The sequence below is a fragment of the Lithobates pipiens genome, unplaced genomic scaffold (assembly GCF_037356315.1).
Source record: "Lithobates pipiens isolate NorthernLeopardFrog02 unplaced genomic scaffold, aLitPip1_a1.2 Scaffold_16, whole genome shotgun sequence".
Classification (NCBI taxonomy): domain Eukaryota; kingdom Metazoa; phylum Chordata; class Amphibia; order Anura; family Ranidae; genus Lithobates; species Lithobates pipiens.
Window position 1 is genome coordinate 649,157,887 of NW_027507748.1, and position 19,784 is coordinate 649,177,670.

Below are 19,784 nucleotides of genomic sequence, written 5' to 3' on the forward strand. Positions count from 1 at the left end.
TAAAAGTTCATTAAACTGATATGTTAATTTACCTTCGTGAGTAAATTGAAATCTAATCCCACCATGCTTGCTAATGAAACCTTCAATGGCTTCCATTGATATGCTAATTAGCCTATCCACACTAGATTGCTTAACCAGTTGCTTAGACAAAAGAAAACAGATAACAAATGGACAACAAAAAAAAAAAAAATAGATACGAACCGTTTAAATTTCCAGTGACTTGTGGTTCTACAGCATACAAGACACAAGGCACACTCTTAATCAATGCCTTGGTTTTCTTGGACCAGAGCTATTTCACTCTCACGTGTGTAGAAATAAAAACCTATACTTCCCCCACTTTTTCCTCAAAGATGTATGGTAATTCCTGCCACTCTCTAACCAACACTGTGCATTAGCAATACACTAAACAATCAGATACCAAGCACACAAAGACATAGAGGAAGCTGTTTAGAAGCTAGCTTTGACCTGTAGTCCCCCTCAAACTACAAAAAACAACAACAACAAACAACAAATACAAATCCGTTTACCCACGAATTTCTGTAGGAGAACACACTCTTATTCAATGTCCTTCTACCCGATAGCAGGTCATAGGGAATTTCTATTGGGACAGAAAGTTTTTTTCACAATCACGTGGATATTTCCACTTTTCCCTCAAAATTGTATGATTTATCCTGTCAATCTGCGGTTATATCACATAACCAGGGATGATCAGTCCCTTATCTCGCCAGTGCGGCAATTTGCCCTCTGGTTACAGTTTCTGCAGCAAACACAACAATAATGTACATATATATATATATATATATATATCAGTCACAATTCTCACCAGGTTTTACGCGTGCGTTTATACCAGTGAAATATCTCACAGAATTTTCCTGCTCATCCAAGCGTGGTTTCAGAATTCGCGAGCCAGCGCTAATCTTGTCCACACTAAAGATGACTTCCAGTTCTGGGTGGCTTTGAGCATCTGTGCTTACAGGGACTCAAACAAAAATACCTTAGATTTTTGTGGATTCTGTGTAAAAATATGTTTTACACGCCTTCTGGGGTGCCAAATGAAGTAACTGATCAATTCACTCTATTCTTATTATTATCAGTTATGTATTCCTTTGTCTAGTCCCTATAGTTCAGCTAATCTATCAATTACGCCAAGCACATGTTATTGTTAATACCACAATGCTACCACCCTTGGCTATGGAATCAATACACGGTCTAAGGTCAATCAAATCTTATTTATTTCCCAAGGAAATAATACAGCGTGCATAAGGTATCAATAGAAGTTACAATAATACATAGCATACAATCAAAGTACAATATATGCCATACTTATCCGACCTTCGCAGCTACGCCTCATGATGGAATAAAGAGACAGAGGAAGACCTCATGGTTGCAAGCCTTTTTGTCAAACATACCTCAGCCATACCACACCCTACTGCCAGTCCCATTTGGTTTGGACCAATCAGTGTTCACATGACAGCCCTCCTAATATTACTGACTGTTCTGCCATACTTGGCTTTGTGGCCAGTCCCATCTGATGTGCCCTGGGCCGTCTTTGTCATCAATCTCTTTGAAGCTTGTGTGCACCAGTTGGGCTGAAGGTAACTCCTTTGATATGCAGATTCTGCCACATTCCTCTACACATTCTAAACATGTGTCATGCAAACATCAACATGGCTGAGTTCGGCTGTACCAACAAATGTGTAGAACCTTAGATATATAACGTTACTTCTTATTCACTTCCAACACTAATAAAAAAAACATGTCCCCCACATATGCCCACTAAAATCACATGTCCCAATAATTATCTGCACACATATGTACGTGATCACCTGCACACATATGTACATGATCATTTGCGTACATATGTCCGTGATCACACAAACCAATTATTATACACTTAACGGAATTTTTGTTTACCAAAAACATGTAGCAGAATACATTTTGGCTTAAATTTATGACAACATTTGATTTTATTGGATTTCTTTTAAAATAGAAAAAAGAAAATATAGTTTTTTTTCCAAATTTCCACTTTTTTTGCGCTTATATCGCAAAAAATAAAAAACAGAGTCGTGAATAAATAACACCAAAATAAAGCTCTATTTGTGCGAACAAAATGATAAAAATTTCATTTGGGTACAGTGTAGCATGACCGCGCAATTGTCACTGAAAGTGCTAGAGCGATGAAAGCTGAAAATTGGGCTGGGAAGAAGGGGGCGAAAGTGCCCTGTATTGAAATGGTTAAACCCTTAAGCAAATGTATATTTTCTGAAAGCAGAGATCCTGGAAAATAAAATGGTGGTAGATACAAGTTTCTACTCAAAAAAACACTAAAATTAAACTTAAGTGTAAACACGCAATGCTTTACTGATTTTTTTTGTTGGGTAAAATATAAAAGATGGGTCAAGTAAATACTAAACACTCAAGTTATAAAATTGTGTATGCCTGTGAACTCAAAAAATGTGATACCCAGAATTCTTCATAGAAGATGCTTTAAAAGCCTTTACAGGTTTACAGTTTGTAGACAACTGTGAAATATGGCAATAGAATCGTTGCTCTTACCTTTGTGGTGATAACCAGAGGTGTGCACAACCTGTTGCATTAGGATGTGCACCCAAAAGCTCAAACACAGAGGGGGTTATTTACAAAAGGCAAATCCACTTTGTACTACAAGTGCACTTGGAAGTGCAGTCGCTGTAAATCTGAGGGGTAGATCTGAAATGAGGGGAAGCTCTGCTGATTTTATCATCCAATCGTGTGCAAGCTAAAATGCTGTTTTTTATTTTCCTTGCATGTCCCCCTCAGATCTACAGCGACTGCACTTCCAAGTGCACTTTCAGTGCAATTTCAAGTGCACTTGTAGTGCAAAGTGGAGTTGCCTTTATTAAATAACCCCCATATGCCTTTCTCTGCAGCCTCAGCTACATGGGGCAGTGAAGGAATTGGAGCTTCCTGTTATTCACAAACTGAAGCATAGTAAACACAGTTTGTGAGTGTGCTTACTGTGTTCATTTAGAAAAGGAAGGGGCTGGTAAATTAAATATTGATTAACCCCTCCCCCCGCTCTCCTTCCTGAAACATCCCCCACAGCAGTTGTGGGGAGAGAAGGGAAGCCAGCAGCACTGTGATGGTAGGGGGGAAGTAGGGGGAATCAGCACCACATAGAGTGATTAGGATGTACCCAGACACACCTGGCACACCCCCCGTGCATGCCTATGGCGATACCTCACTTGTGTGGTGCTCACATATACGTGTTCATCCTATGCTGTGTCTTTGAATTGGAGTATTACAGGGGTGACAGGGGTGCTAGGGGTTTTTATATTTACCTTTTACTGCTATCCCAAGGAGGACAACGATGACAATGTTGGGTAGGTAGAGGTCCTCTTTTTGAAGACACTGGGGGGCCCCAATGTCTCTCCTGCCTTCCAATGCAGTTAAACATAGATTGTGCTTGACTAGCTACATCCTTGGCCAAGAAATGACAGCTGTGAACACGGAGGTGTGTCACTTCCAAGTTCATCATTTGCAGGGGAATCGGGAATGGATGTTTGCAGCCACTTCCTGCCCACTTCCTGGGAGCTGTTTATTGCAGTCCAGGGCTCCCTAGAGAAATAGGAGTGCCCGGGAACCACCGCAGATGCCACTGCCAGTGGGGAATAGGGGGTGGTCAAATACCCTGATAACATTTATTTTTTCCTCCATTTGCACAAACTTGAAGTGCATACAGTTTCACAGGATGAATAACTCTGCAAATGTTTTATAAATAAACAATCATGGTGGTCATTGGAAATCGGCAAGTTAGAAGCAATAATGGCACACATGTTTAAGATGGCAAAGAGCAAGCACCCAATAAAAACAGGTTCAGCTGGAATAAAGCATGCATACAAGCATGCAGAATTGTTGCATTATTGATTTTGAAAGCCTCACCAACATGGACTCTTCAGAGCAATGTCTCTGTAACTCAATAAGGGTAACAGGACTGCATAGTATAGCTTCTGTAAGACTGTAATAACGGAAGGTCAAGCTGAGAATTACTACTTTTGTAAAACAATAATGTAATGTAATACCAACAGCTATTTGCAGTGACATAGCTACCATGATCTGTGTGATCATTTTTTTTACACCCCCCACAAAAAATGGTTTGAAGAAATAAAGCAGTGCCCATCAATGTACCCGGGATCGGTAAGGCAGGTGCCACCAGGGTAGAGAGCAAGAATCCCAGTTAACATCCATTCACTCCTCCCCTTGCTCCTACTGATCTGGAAGCAACATGTAAATGTCACTTCCGGGTACCTGTGTCAATTTCCTCAGCCAATATGTCTCTGGAAGAAGCTAATGGAATGTGATCTGCATTGCATTAGCTTCATGGCAGGACAGGGGATAAATCAAGGGTCCTAAGGACCCTTGGTGTCTCATTAAAGAGAACCTGTCAACAAAAAATCATTACATAGGGGACGTTTTGTCCCCTATGTGTTTAAACAAAGTGAAAGGGTAACTCAAAAAAAAAAAAAAATAGCAAATAAAAAATAATATAGCGTATACAATTGTGACACAAGTCATATTGTAATTGAATGTTATTAAAAATGACTTTTGCTTTTCAATCTGCAGCCAATGTAATTTTCTGAAAATGCAATGCAATATGGTTACCTGGTGTTCTGTACATGAAGTGTGTACTTACCACTTCCCAGAAACATCACTTTCTGCTTGTGTGATTGGCTCATCAATTTTCCTAGAAGTCTGCCTAAGATACAAGTTAGATTTCAGGCATCTCCTGCAACAAAAATGTAATTTTTGGTGAGATACTCCCAATAGGAAATCATGGCTAAAGAGTTGCAGACCCCACAGCTTTCCTAATTAGTGCTCTGCAGCTGCCACAGCTGACTGATACTTATGAAACCACTCCCATTAGACCCACTCGGCACAAACAGCAATTTCTTCAGGGTAACAAAAGATAGGAATCTGCAACAAAGGATGTTATAATCCTTGCAATGCACATAGATCACCCAGAGGGGAATGTTTTTTTCTCAACAAAAATGGAGTTAGGTTTTAAGTTAAAAATTTTGTAAAAAGTTATAGTTCCACCCACAAACTTAAAACTTACATTTTGAGCTCCCCCACCCCCAAATACAGACAAACATATGAATGTAAATGCACATGTCTGGAGCATCTACCCACAAAAACTTCTAATACACAACACACATTACATATCACCACGCATGCAAGGAATGATTCCTTGTAGGGGCTTTTGTAGTGTTGCCTATGGAAAATATAGGTTCCTGAAGTTTGATGCCATTTCATATTAAGGTTTAACATATTGGGTATCTATAGTATACAGCCTCATCATTTAGACTTACCAAAAATTTGGTAATTTATTGTGCTTGTGTGCCCTAACGTTACCCTTTTTATATTTTTTACATAAACCATTGTATTTTTTCATAAACCATTGCACTAATATCGTGTGACATAAAAAGATAGCAACTACCACTATTTTATTTTCCAATCATTTTAATTGAAGTTTAGATACACAATAATAAGTGAATATCAAGCCATGGCGTTACACTGAGAAATAACAAAAACATCTTATTCTAATCAATTCTAAAAAATAGCAACTACCACTATTTTAATTTAGTCTGCTTTTAGAAAATATATAATGTTTGGATATTTTATGTAATATTAAGGCCTTTTTTTTAACCTGTGCAAAAAAACTCCCCCCAAAAAACGCTCTGTCATCGAAAGGGTTAAGGAGACATAGTTAAATAAAACCTGAGCCTACTTCCCCTACACAGTCTACACAGCACACATATGCCACAGTCCTTTTACCTACAAAATATGCTTTAATGACGGAGCCAAAAGCAAGAGTTTAACAGACACAGAAAAACCTTGGCTTGCTAATTTTTAATAAAATATAAACTGTTCCATTACATCTGCTTGCCTACACAAGGCCTACCCTAAGGCTTAATGTACACAGGGCATTTTTACAACCTCTTCTGAACTATTTCACTTAACAGATAGTAACTAAATGAAAATGTCAGTTTTGCCGCGTTTACATGCCGCGTTTTGCTGCATTTGCATTTAGAAGCATTTAAAAAAAAATGTTTTTTGTTTTTTTCAAAATAGCAAAAATAAAAAAATGCTTGTAAATGAAAAGCGTCTAAACGTGAGTTAACACGTTTAGCCACGTTTGCCGCTTGAAATGCCTGTAAGCTCAGCGTCTGAACTAATTTTTTTGGTTTCCAAAAAAAAGCCTCTAAACTCAACTGCCTAGAAACGACTATAAATGACCCTGTGTACATGTACTGATAAGATAACATAGAGGAGAGTTCATGAGCGGTTGAAAAAAATGCCCAACTGTTCCTAAACGTCAGTTTACCTGCAGCAGCAGTGTACATGAGGCCTAAAGGGGTAGTTCACCCTTTCAGAAGAAACACCCTACAACCCCCCCCCCCCCCCCAAGACTTGCTGCACTTACCTTCATGGGTGATTAGAATCAGTGCCCATGCAGCCGGTATAGTGGACTGGGGATTTGAAACCCCCGCTTTTTTCCCCTTCTTTCTGTAGGGCTTCAGTAGCTGTACCAGTAGCCCCATAGAAAGAAGTAGGAAAGAACATTTCATATACGTAGACCATTACACCAGCTGTGTGTACAGCTTATCACTCACAAAAGTAAGTGCAGCAGGGACGGTTGTTGAGAGTGTAGGGTGTTAGTTTACTTTTTCTTTTTTTGTGAAAAGCTGAACTTACACTTTAAGATTTTAGGAGTAATTTACTTAGAGTGCAGTAGTCAGGAGTATGAAATGTAAAATGCAGAAATAGCTGTAGACAGTGTCCCCCTGCTTGAGGTCAATGGTAGCTCTGGTATCACATGCCAAGCTGAAGGTATACACGGCTCAAAAACAAAGGGCCATTGGAACTGGAGTACAGGGAGTTGCTCCCCACAGTATTGGGATCTTCCAGAGATGCTGCATGCTATTAGGCTCCTGTGTGGCTGCCTACACACTTGTTCTGGCTACCTCTCCCTCATCAGGTGTGGCCTCCCTGAGCTTCAGAGAAAGGGAAGCTAAGGGACTTATCTTCTCTTGGAGTTGTGGGAAATGGAATTAAAGTGTTCTGAGCCTGTATCTGAGCATGGTAACCAAAATAGAACTGAAAAAAATAATTGTCACACCCATAAAATAAAGTATTTCTCTCAGAAAATAAAAATAACAGAGCAAGCGCCTAATCCTAAATTTAACTGAACCCTTCCCCTCAACCTAAACCCTAAATCTAACTGTTAGCCTGATCTGAGCCCCAAAATATAAACCCTACTTCTCCTTGGTGTAAGCCCCCTCTCTCCTGCAGCCATTGCCTCACATTCACTTTGGTCCTCAGCTATGGCTGGGAGTAGGTTCTATGAAAGGCAAGGGCTGTAATTGGCTGTTCAAGAATAGAGAACTTTTGCCCTACTGATCTGATACTTTATCCTCTAAAAACATTGTAATACTACTCAGCTATGTGGCAGGTGAATACTGGAGAAAATTACTGCTGATACTTTGATACAGTATAATTATTCAGGATTTATATAGTGCAAACAGTTTGCACAGCACTTTAAAAAATAAAGACAAACATTACAGTTACAATGCAATTCAATACAAGAAGGATCAGAGGGCCCTGCTTGTTTACAATCTAAAAGAGGGGGTCAAGTGATACAAAAGATAATTACTGTGAGGGGGGGCGATCTGATGAAGAAACTAAAAGCTCAGTTGTTAGGTGGAGGCAGGATAGGGTTCTCTAAAAAGATGAGTTTACAGGGATCGCCTAAAGGTGGATAGAGTAGGAGATAGTTGGAAAAGAACTGGAGAAGTTTTGGAGGAGTCCTGAAGGCGAACATGGAAGCAGGTGACAATGGAGCTAGAGAGATCTTGGGAGGAGCGAAGAAAACAGATTTGTTGGTATTTTGAGGTTTGTACTTTGGTTACTGCTTCTCCCTCAGCTCACTGATTGGATAATGAAGGAGCTGCAGAGCATTAATGAGGTTATCACTATGCCCCCTTTCTGTTTAAGTGTTATTGTGACAAGCACTGTGAAGAGCAATAGAGTTTTACCACTCCATCTACACCCATGCAAGCTGGATTTTATTTTTTTTACTTTTTATGATTTCCAAACTATTAAATCAAAAGGTATTTATTATTTGCCTGGAGTTCTGGTTTAAGAACCATTACCCTTCCTTTGGCAGTATCTCATATTACCTCCACACCCCATATTTCCATGGCTTCCATTGACTGGCATTCCAGGGAACAAGTCAGATCAAGATTGGTTTAGCTCACTTTTTTTGAGGCCCTGTTAAATACACCAACCCATTTCAGGATGTGTCTAAAGCCAAAAGATTATTTTTCGTTTTGGATAGAAAATGGCTAAAAGCTGTTACAAGTTTTTGTTTTCTTTTATGCTCTATGTATCCTACTGGGGAGACTTTCCTTTATTCCTGTCTTGAGATGATAGGAAATAAGTCGAAATTTCTACTAAAGATGTGATAGCATCTCATTGACAGTTGTCTGAGTAACAAATGTCCACGCTGCAAGTTGTCCCCTCTATTTCTGATCCAGTGACAACTCAAAATTTAAGATTCTCTCTCACAAGACAGTGATCACCAGGACAAATAGAGAAGCTGAAAACATTGCAGAAATTCAAACTCCTTCCTAAACGCTTAAAAACTAGTATCATTACAAGTTCAAAGCAATGTATCATTACAGAAACCCTAAACATATAATAGAGTAATTTAGCAGATTGCTGGATATTTAATCTCTTTGATTGATTTTCAGGTATGACTTTGTGGAGGTGGAAGAGTCTTCGGAAACAAGCTCCATTATACGAGGCCGGTGGTGTGGAAATAAAGAGGCTCCTCCGAGACTGACATCTAAAAAGAATCGAATAAAGATCACATTTAAATCAGATGACCATTTTGTGGCTAAGCCTGGCTTCAAAGTTTGCTATTCACTTGTGGTAAGTTACTATATTCATCATTTCTCAGGTAGCAGAAATGTTGGAGCATGATATTTATTGGCTAACAAAGTTTTAAATCCTTTGTAGCATAATGTTGATATTGCTAGGCACCTTTGAAAGAAGGCTAGCTGTCATGATTAAATGCTTTAAAAATCCTTTTTCTTTCATAAACTTGAATATTGGTGCCTACTTTGAACACAGTGCTGATGTCCAGGGTTGCCAACTGCCAGTACATTTTTTGATTTTTTTACAACTGCCAGTAAATATCAGGGGCTGATCATTTCATGTTGTGTTGACTTTTAAGTGTAAATCAAGAAAATGACTTTGTTATAGGTATTGTCATTGTTTCCATATCATGTTTATACTGTTTAAATATTCACTGTGTTAGTTTTCAATAGGAGTTCTGTAATTTCTCAGGTTGCCAGTAAAAAATGTGCTCTGCCAGTAAATTTTCCATGTTTTGTCAGTAAAAAATGCTAAGGAAGGTTGGCAACCCTGCTGATGTCCCAAGGCTCTTCCGGTGACACTATGCAATGATGTGCAACCAACAGTACAACTACACCTCCCATAATCCCTGTTGCCAATAGTGAACGAGTGTACTGAGGGAGTGAAGAAGAGGGCTGATCATGTCCCTGAAATGATGTACACCACCTTGACATGTACTGCTGCAATCCAGTCATAGGAGTTTAATGTTACTTTCAATGGCAGAGTGTCAATGTTGTCACCCCATCAAAGGAAGTCACTGACCCCCCCCCCCCCCTTCTATGCACCTTACTATCAAATGCAAGCATTCATGACATGTTAGGTTTTTTTATTATAGGCATCAGCCAAAACTAGATCTGAGAATCACTTATTTATACACAAATCTACTGAGATATGAAATTTGTCTCCTTGACACTTATGAGTGGTATAAGCTGTTCAACATTAGGATTTAGTGACCAGGACTAAGGATGAGCTGAACACCCCCCCCCCCGGTTCAGTTTGCACCAGAACTTGCAAACAGGCAAAGAATTTGGACGAAAACACGAACACCGGGGACACGAACATGAAAAATCAAAAGTGCTCATTTTAAAGGCATATATGTAAGTTATTCTCATAAAAAGTTTTTGGGGACCCGGGTCCTGCCCCAGCGGACATTTATCAATGCAAAAAATAATTTTTTTCCGGGAGAGGTGATTTTAATAATGCTTAACCACTTGCCGACCAGCGCACGACGATGTACAGCGACAGAATGGCACGGGCAGGCAAATGGGCGTACATGTACGTCCCTTTAAATTTGCCGCCCTGCCATCGAGGAGCGCTCCACCGGCGGCTCGCTCCCGCGCTGGTCGGGGCCCCTTGTGAGTCCGGTCGCGGGACCCGCGGACTCGATCGTCGCGGGCATACCCGCGATCGTCTCACGGAGCGGCCAAATGAAGAAATGCCGTTGTAAACAGCATTTCTCCATTCTGCCTAGCAACTAGTGATGCTGATCTCTGCTCCATGTGATTGGAGCAGAGATCAGTGTTCACTAAATGAAAGCCCAACCCTCCCACAGTTAGTAACACACCCCTAGGAACACTTAACCCCTACACTGCCACCCACTGGTTAACCCCTTCACTGCCAGTGTCATTTACACAGGAATCACTGCATTTATATAGCAGTGATTACTGTATAAATGACAATGGTCCCAAAAATGTGTCAAAAATGTCCGATGGGTCCCCCACAATGTCGCAGTCACAATAAAAATCGCTGATCGCCGCCATTACTAGTAAAAAAAAAAATAATAAAAAATTATTAATAAAAATGCTATAAAACTATCCCTATTTTGTAAACGCTATAACTTTTGCGCAAACCAATCAATAATCGCTTATTGCGATTTTTTTTTACCAAAAATATGTAGAAGAATACGTATCGGCCTAAACTGAGGGAAAAAATGTTTTTTTATATATTTTTGGGGGATATTTATTATAACAAAAAGTAAAAAATAATGCGTTTTTTTCAAAATTGTCGCTCTATTTTTGTTTATAGCGCAAAAAATAAAAACCGCAGGGGTGATCAAATACCACCAAAAGAAAGCTCTATTTGTGGGAAAAAAAGGACGTCAATTTTGTTTGGGAGCCACGTCGCACGACCGCGCAATTGTTAGTTAAAGCGACGCAGTGCCGAATCGCAAAAAGTGGTCTGGTCTTTGACTAGCAAATTGGTCCGGTCTGAAAGTGGTTAAAGTGAAACAATAAAAATAAAATATTCCTTTAAATATCATGCCTGGGCATGCCTGATTCTATAGTATGCCTGTAAAGTGTCACAGTATTCCCATGTTTAGAACAGTACCACAGCAAAATTTAATTTCTAAAGGAAAAAAAGTAATTTAAAACTGCTCGTTGTCGGGTCTCGGCAATATAGATAAAGCTCATTGAAAAAAACAGAATACCCCCCCCCCATTATGAATATTATGAATATTAAGGGGAACCCCAAACCAAAAATTTTAAAAACAATTGCGTAGGGGGTCCCTCCAAAATCCATACCAGGCCCCTAAGGAGGATTATTGTTGGAGTCGGAGAAAAAAGGTCCTGGCATGATTTACACAGAATGTGCTCATACCGTACATGTAACATTAAACATTAAATGATTGATTAATTGTAGATTCAACACAGCATAAATTGGTTGAAGGAAATGTGTAGTGGTTTTGTACACATGCTCTTCATTTATTATGGTCTAGTTTAAAATTTTAAATAATAGAAATAAGGCCTCATTCACACGAGGCGGATCCGCTCAGTGGAGTCCGCCAGCTCAGCAGGAGATCTCTCTGTTGCTCTCCACTGAGCCGGCAGATGACAGGTCCGTCTCTTCTCACTGAGCAGGGAGGAGTCTTTCAGAGTGCCGCTGATTCCTATGGAGGGATTGGACAAAAACAGACATGTCCATTTTCATCAGATCTCATCCGATCTGCCCAGATGGATGGCAAATGTATCTCCATATGTCTGATTTCTTTCCATAGGAGTAAATGGATGGCCTGCTCGGATCCGCCTGAAAAACGGACAGGTGGATCCGAGCGGGCCTTCCATGTGAAAGGAGCCTAAATCTTCCTTTTCCAGTCTAATAAATATTGAAGCCTAACTCCATGTTTTAGTGAACTTTAAATAGTTCATTTGGACCGAGCTGGACCAAGTTTAATGCATGAACTTTTTTGTTTTGTTTTCAGTCATGATAAATTTGTGTACTGTAGATTGGTTCCTTGGCACAGCATTTGTCCTGTTTGTACACAAATTCTGCTGGCATGGTACTAATTTTGGGTTCACAGCAATTGTACCAAGAAAATAGTACTTTTTTTGGAATGGTTCTCCAATATTAGAGTATACAGTATATCTGCTATAAACCAGTGACTTTGGATGCATACTACATTCTTCTTCTGTAATAAGGTTGAGAAAAGCTGGTTTATACATTAAGGACATTTAGGGAAGCTTTGGATATTATATTCTTTTCAGTCTAGAAAGCCCTATGTCAAGATGCTTGTGGCTCCAAAAACAGTTGTAATGATGATTGATATAGCATACAATGGGCCATACAAATGCTGAATTAATCTATATCATTATTTTATTGCTTTTTAATGTCCCCCTTTATAAAAGCCCACATTTGCAAGTACCTCCAAGTGCATTGCACCTTATCTCAGATACAGTTGTGTGGAAAAAGAATTTTCCCCCTTTCTGATTTTTTTTTTTTTTTTGTTACACTTAAATGACTCAGATCATCAAACAAATTTTATTATTACACAAAGATAACCCGAGTAAATACAAAATGCATTTTTTAAATGATGGTTTCAATTTATTAAGGCAAAAAAGCTGTCCAAACCTGCCTGGCTTTATATGAAAAAGTAATTGCCCCCTAAAACTAATAACTGGTTGTGCCACCCTTGGCAGGAACAACTGCAATCAAGCATTTGCGATAACTGGCAATGAGTCTTTCACATTGCTGTGGAGCAATTTTGGCCCACTCTTCTTTGCAGAATTGTTTTAATTCAGCCACATTGGACAGTTTTCTAGCATGAACGGCCTGTGTAAGGTCATGATACAGCTTCTCAAATGGATTTAAATCTGGGCTTTGACTAGGCCACTCCAGAACCTACATTTTGCTTTGTTTGAACCATGTGGAGGTGAACTTGCTGTTGTGTTTTGGATAGTTGTTCTGCTGCATAACCCAAGTATACTTGAACTTGAGGTCATGAACTGATGGCCGGACATTCTCCTTTAGGATTTTCTGGTAGAACTCAGAATTCATGGTTACATCAGTTATGGTAATTTGTCCAGGTCCTGAAGCTGCAAAGCAGCCCCAGACTAACACGCTACCACCACCATGTCTGACTCTTGGTATGATATTATTAAATGCTGTATTCATTTTATGCCAGATGTAATGGGATGCACACCTTCCAAAAAGTTAAATTTTTGTCTCATCAGTCTACAGAATATTTGCCTAAAAGTCTTTGGGATAATCAAGATGTTTTTTGGTAAATGTGAGATGAGCCTTTGTGTTCTTTTTGGTCAGCATTGGCTTTGGCCTTGGAATTCTCCCATGGATGCCATTTTTGCCCAGTCTATATTATTGTTGAATCATGAACACTGATCTTATCTGAGGCAAGTGAGGCCTGCAGTTCTTTAGATGTTGTTCTGGGTTGTTTTATGACCTCCTGGATGAGTCGTTGTCATGCTGTTGGAGTAATTCCGGCCACTCCTGGGAAGCTTTGCCACTGTTCCAATTATCTCCATTTGTGGATAATGGCTCTCCCCATGGTTTACTGGAGTTCCAAAGCCTTAGAAATGGCTTTGAAACCCTTCCTAGACCGATACATGTCAATTACTTTGTTTCTAATCTGTTCTTTCATTTTTTTCGATTGTGGCATGATGTGTGGCTTTTTGTGATCTGTTAGCATGCTTCACTCCGTCACACAGCTTCTATTTATGTGATTTCTTGATTCAACAGGTCTGGCAGTAATCAGGCCTGGGTGGGGACAAGTGAAATTTAACTCAGCTTTCCAAAAAATTGTGGTTAATCACAGTTCATTCATAATTCAGCATGGGAGGGGGCAATTATTTTTTCACATAGGGCCAGGCAGGTTTGAATAGCTTTTTTCCCTTAATAAATTAAATAAAAATGTAAAAACTGCATCTTGGATTTACTCGGGTTATCTGTAATATGACAATTTGTTTGATGATCTGAATCATTTAAGTGTGAGAAAAATGCAAAAAAAAAATAAATAAATCAGGAAGGGGGCAAATACTTTTTCACACAACTGTATAGTTTAATACATTATGTGACCAAAATTTAGTGGACACCTGACCATTAAACATATGAGCTGTTTCAAAACCTTGGTTATGACTATGGAGTTGCACCTTGAAGTAACCCCTGGGATACAAGTATCATTGGTTTAGAACCCATGGCCTATTTTATTAGAGCAAGAATTGTTTACCTGGAGCTCTCTGTGGAGGTATAATACAAAGCAAAGATAAAATACAGTAACAATTGATAGAAGGGATTTATTATTCACATAAATTGTTCTGGTTGGAAACTGTTACAAAACACAAGTCATCATTATATCAATAAGAGTTTAATGCTAAGGGTTTGAAATTGTCATACGAGATTGTTCCATTTTCTGCTGTCGATTTTCTGATTCAGTTATTTATTGGTAAATTAACTTTTGAAAAGCATACAAGTATGAAGTATTTTCTCAGACTCAATTAGGTTGTGTAGATTTGCAGATCTGGCCATCATCTCAATTTATCAATCATCTTGATATGAGAGGCTGGTTACAATTGTATTTATATCGTAGATCGCTGTGCCTTGCACTTCACAGTGTAATGAAAAAATAAGCAATGTTTTGAATGTCATTGTCATGTGGAATTTTATGATTCAGCTGGGTGTATAATGCCTATAAAGGAATGGAATTTTTGATGGAACTAAACCTTATTAAATAAATCTTATTTACAGGGCCATATAAACAGTCGATAGTATGATCACTCTGGCATTTTCCCAAAGAGCTGATATTTATGAGAATACGTGTGCGGTGCTCGGTGATCCAAAACTCTTTGTTAATCAGAGGCAGTAAAAATGATCAGTACAACAGTACAAAACAAAAAAGGTCAATGTGAAGACTGTAGTAACCTATTGCCTCAGGGCTCTATGATTAGGTTCTAGTAGGGGGACGAAACATATTAGTGGGAGGATTCTGGGTGGAGGGTTTGTAACTGTGCATGCGCTGAACAATAAAGTTGATGTTACCCATTGGAAATGGTGTGCGACTCCAGCACTTTACTGAATACCGTTTGAGAGAAACAGATCCCGACTACCTGCAAGCTGAAGTTCAGGATTGCAGAGGAACGGCTTCAACTTTCATGAGTAACCTATAGCATCAGTCAGATTTGTATTTTGCTGTGGTCAGATTAGTTATGAGGTGACTACTAAGTGCTATGGTTTACTGGACTTTGAGCATTATTCTTCCTGCACTGCCTTGCTGAATAAGCCTTTATATCTCTATGAACCGTGATTATATTCATAACTGTGGACCATTAGGTATTTTTATGATTGTGCTGCTATTTAATTGCAGTCGCATCTTGACTGATGCCAGAGGGTATACTGGCTTTTAGCATCTGGAACTCAGCAATGTAGGTTTCAACAGAGGGCTAAATCAAAGCAAAAAAGAAAAGGCTCCTGAAGTATGAAGCTGCAAACTATGTCCCCCTCAACACATAACCTAACTCCCAAGGGAGACCTAAAGCTCTCCAACACTACAAAACATTTTCTTCTGCACAATTCCTTTGCCTTGCACTGAGAACACGTGCTCCAAAAGCACATAGTGCTGCTGAAAAAAGGAAGATATTATTGTTTAGACCCTGAGGGCCTTAAAACGATAAAGACATAATGATGCTTGTTTCAAATGACTCAGTAGAGCTGTGATATCTGCTATCGCTGATTCTATACTACTTCCTTTTTCCCACTTTTCTTGTTATCAAGAGCTTACAGCAATAGTTTTCTAGATGTTTCTCATTTAAAGGGCAATACAAAAAACATAAAAAGATCAGTTTAAAAGGAGATCCAAATAGCCTTGACTCAAACCCATGGATAATGGGGTTGCAAATAGGCAAAATTCAGATTCTCATTTAAAGGGACTCTCCTATTTTGGAACTGTATCTGCCTTTCCAGTTGTGCCTCTTTTCTGGTCTGATATAGAGACCTCTATTAAAAAAACAAAAAAAACACTATTTAACCCCTTCCTGCTCCCTCCTGGCTACCCTTTAACCACTTGACCACTGGGCACTTAAACACCCTTAATAACCAGACCGATTTTCAGCTTTCGGTGCTCTCACATTTTGAATGACAATTACTCAGTCATGCAACACTGTACCCATTGTGTATGCACTATTTTCTTTCAGCCCTGAGGTCCTGAGATAAAATATCCCACAAGGGACAGCACATAAATCTGGTATGTTCTTGTTTGTGTGGACCTGCTTTGGCTTATTTCCACAATACAAAAACACACTGGTGGTAAAATTGGGCCCTGCACAAACTGATGATAATCATTATGACTGTATTAGAGTCAATCATTTGTAATGGACTATGGTGGTGGGTGTTCTGTTTCAAGTGCTGCTTTATGCATTGACATTCCTTCTTTAGACCTTGGTTCATTCTGCCAGTGTGGTCACCTGCTTATTAGGACAAAAAGAGCAAAGTGCGCAGGCTACGTGTAGTGGTTGATTAAACATCTATTAAAGGAAAAAGCAATGTATACCCTGAGAGCAAAGAATTGGAGTTTTAAGGTGCAAAAAAATGAATCAAAATCAAATTCACAAGAAATATATAGAAATTGTATTACATACATAATATAAAACAATTAATAATTCTGGCCTCATCAATACCAATGGTCAAGGTACAAAAGTGTGATTGCCGCTACACGTTTCACCACAATCGTGGCTTCTTCTGGAGCTTTTGTAGGACCTTGTTATTTAATATTTACCTCTATAACAGAAAAAATAAAATCAGTTTGGCATTTTTAATAATCAACAATACATCCATATAGGGACCCAATAGGAGTACCTATTTGTACATTTACATAATAGGCATAACATTTAGATTATCTGATGGATACACTCTCACCCTTTCAAAGTGATCTTGGTTCCAGTTAATCCCCTAGACCAGGGGTGGCCAACCAGTGGCCTGGGGGCCACATGTGGCCCGCGGAGCCCTTTGATGTAGCCCGAGACCTCCTGCTCTGGAATGGCAGGTTAGCAAGCTCAGATCGCAGGTTGCCGACCCGTTATATCACAGCATCGGTGTTGTGAATGAAGTTGGTGGTCGAAGAAGAAAACGGCTGCAGAACAGAGCCCATAAGCCGATTTTGCCACAGGCAGAGTCTATGGCAAAGTTCAGTTAACCCACAGGATAGACACAGGTGCACTATGCTGCACCCGCGGTGTGGGTAATCATCAGTGTGAAAGCAGTTTAGGCCCTTTTCACACGATCAGCCCAACCCAATCGGACCCTCAATTCACCTCTACAGAGCGGCAGATGTAAACAGACTTTTGTCCACTTACTCTCGCCTGCCTCCAATCCGGTCCTAAAAATCAGATAAAAAAAATAGAAGGGAGTTCGCCCCCTTCCATCTGGGTGGATCAGATCTAAGGGCCTATAGAGTAGCCATGACCTGTCATCCGCCCACTCCGCTCATTGTGGCTCGTGACTGGTTACCAAGTTGCTTAAGTGGCCCTCGCTCTTAAAAAGTTTGGGCACCCCTGCCCTAGACCCATCAAGAGGTTTAATGGAAAATGTCTGTGCCAAAACAGAGAGAGGGCAATTACCCTATAGTAGCACCTGCAAAATTACACGTTACCCTATCGGGTCCCTATATGGATGTATTTTTGATAATTAAAAATGCCAAACTGATTTTTTTTTTTCTGTTTTAGTGGTAAATATTAAATAACAAGGTCCTACAAAAGCTCCAGAAGAAACCACGTTTGTGTTGAAACATATAGAGGCAATCATACTATAATAAATTGACCATTGGGTTGATATGGCCTGAATTTTATGAATTGTTTTATATTATCTATGTAATAAAATTTCTATATATTTCTTGTAAACTTGATTTTGATAGATTTTTTTGCAACTTAAAACTACACTCTGGATATACATTGTTTTGTCATATATAAAGGCGGTGGTGCAGTTATTGGAGTCTCCCAGCTCCAATACTAATTTGATGATTTATTAAAGGAAGACAATTAGCAACTCACATAAAGTAAGAGGAATTATGCTGATCATGGTTCTCAGAAAAGGTTTTCAGCTGGGGAGGACACCAATGAAACTGGAAGCAGCACCTGTGGATCGATGGAGCAAAGGCGAGGACTGGAATTGATGAAACGGCAAGTGATGTTGGGGGGGGGGCAACATGTTTCAAAGTCGATTCCTCTTTTTTAAGCTAGGCACTTCCTGTCCTTGCCTGTGTTCCATTGATCCAAACGTGCTTCTTCCTGTTCTGAGGCTGCATGGTTACCCCAGCTACCAAACTCCTCTCCTTCCAGCAGCAGCTCCATCTTAGAATCCTGGATGCCTCTTTTCTCCCAGCTGCAGATGCACCAATGACTGTAATGCATGCCAATTATTGTGTGCTGTGTCCATCTCTCCACCTTGCTGCGCTTAGATTGGCTCACCCTTGCTGTTTCTCTTACCTATGGCAGATACCATCCAGAACATGTCCAGTGTATCCATTGTGACAGTTTCCCTGGTGTCCTCCCCATCTGGGAAACCTTTTTGAGAACCATAATAAGCATAGTTCATCTTACTCTATGTGATTTGCTAATTGCCTTCCTTTAATAAATGTTTACACACCCACTACACTTAGTCTGCATACTTTGCTCTTTTTGTCTGTTTGCCATTTAAGCATGCTAGATTGCATTCTTCAGTGGTTTCTAAAGCCATAGGATTTATCCTGAGGACTTGGTCCACACTGTACTTTCCTTCAACGTAGGTTTTTAGTTTGTTTCAACCTGGCTGCACCCATCGTGCCATATTTACAATTTTTATACCTGCTGATTAAGCACTCTTATACACAGCTCAACTCTCCAAAAAGCCCCAGCAGTTTAATCCAACATAGTTTTACTTCTTATAGTGCTGTGCATGGGATGTCCACTGGTCATTTGAAGTGTAGAAGAATCTTTCCAGCCTTATCCCTGCTATGATGGCTGGTAGCTAAATGATGACCATGAAGAAGAAGGGAGGGGTCTAGGAGTAAAATATCTAGCTCCAACATGCAGGGAAACTGGATTATGCCATTAACAGACATAGAAATAACAAGTTGTGATTACATTGAATTGCTACTAGATGTCAGCACTCAGCACCAAGATATTATTACAGGCACAATGAAACCAATGCAACAGTAATGGATACATAATACCTCTACAAGAACAATAGGGATGATGTGAATGTTTCTGTGTACAGTTCTGCACAGCACAATATAAATATATAATATAATTGTGCCACTGTTTAAAATTGTAGTAAAAAAAAAATTGGTGGAATTTACAAATATCTGTATCCCTATCTGTAACAAAAAAATGTCTTAAGCATTTGTTAAAGTGGAACCTTCCTCTGCTTTACAGCTAAATAAGATACCATCTTAGTCCCTTTATCTGCAGATAACATGGTGCACATGCGATTATATATGACATCAGCCATTTGGTGACTTGACAGTTCAATTGAGAGCACAAGAAACTGTGACAGTTCATGACATATTTTGAATGTAAGCGTTTTGGGAAACAGTTAAAACGATGGGCTAGGGACTTCCGGTTCCGGCG

The 19,784-nt window shown here is 39.5% G+C and overlaps 1 protein-coding gene across 1 annotated transcript in view; it reads left to right on the plus strand.

Annotated features, from left to right (window-relative positions):
• PDGFD (platelet derived growth factor D) overlaps window positions 1-19,784 on the plus strand; it is a 383,342-nt gene that overhangs the window by 178,080 nt on the left and 185,478 nt on the right. The window contains exon 3 of the mRNA XM_077484355.1: window positions 8,793-8,973. Coding sequence (XP_077340481.1) covers window positions 8,793-8,973 — 181 coding nt within the window. The remainder of the gene's footprint in view (window positions 1-8,792; window positions 8,974-19,784) is intronic.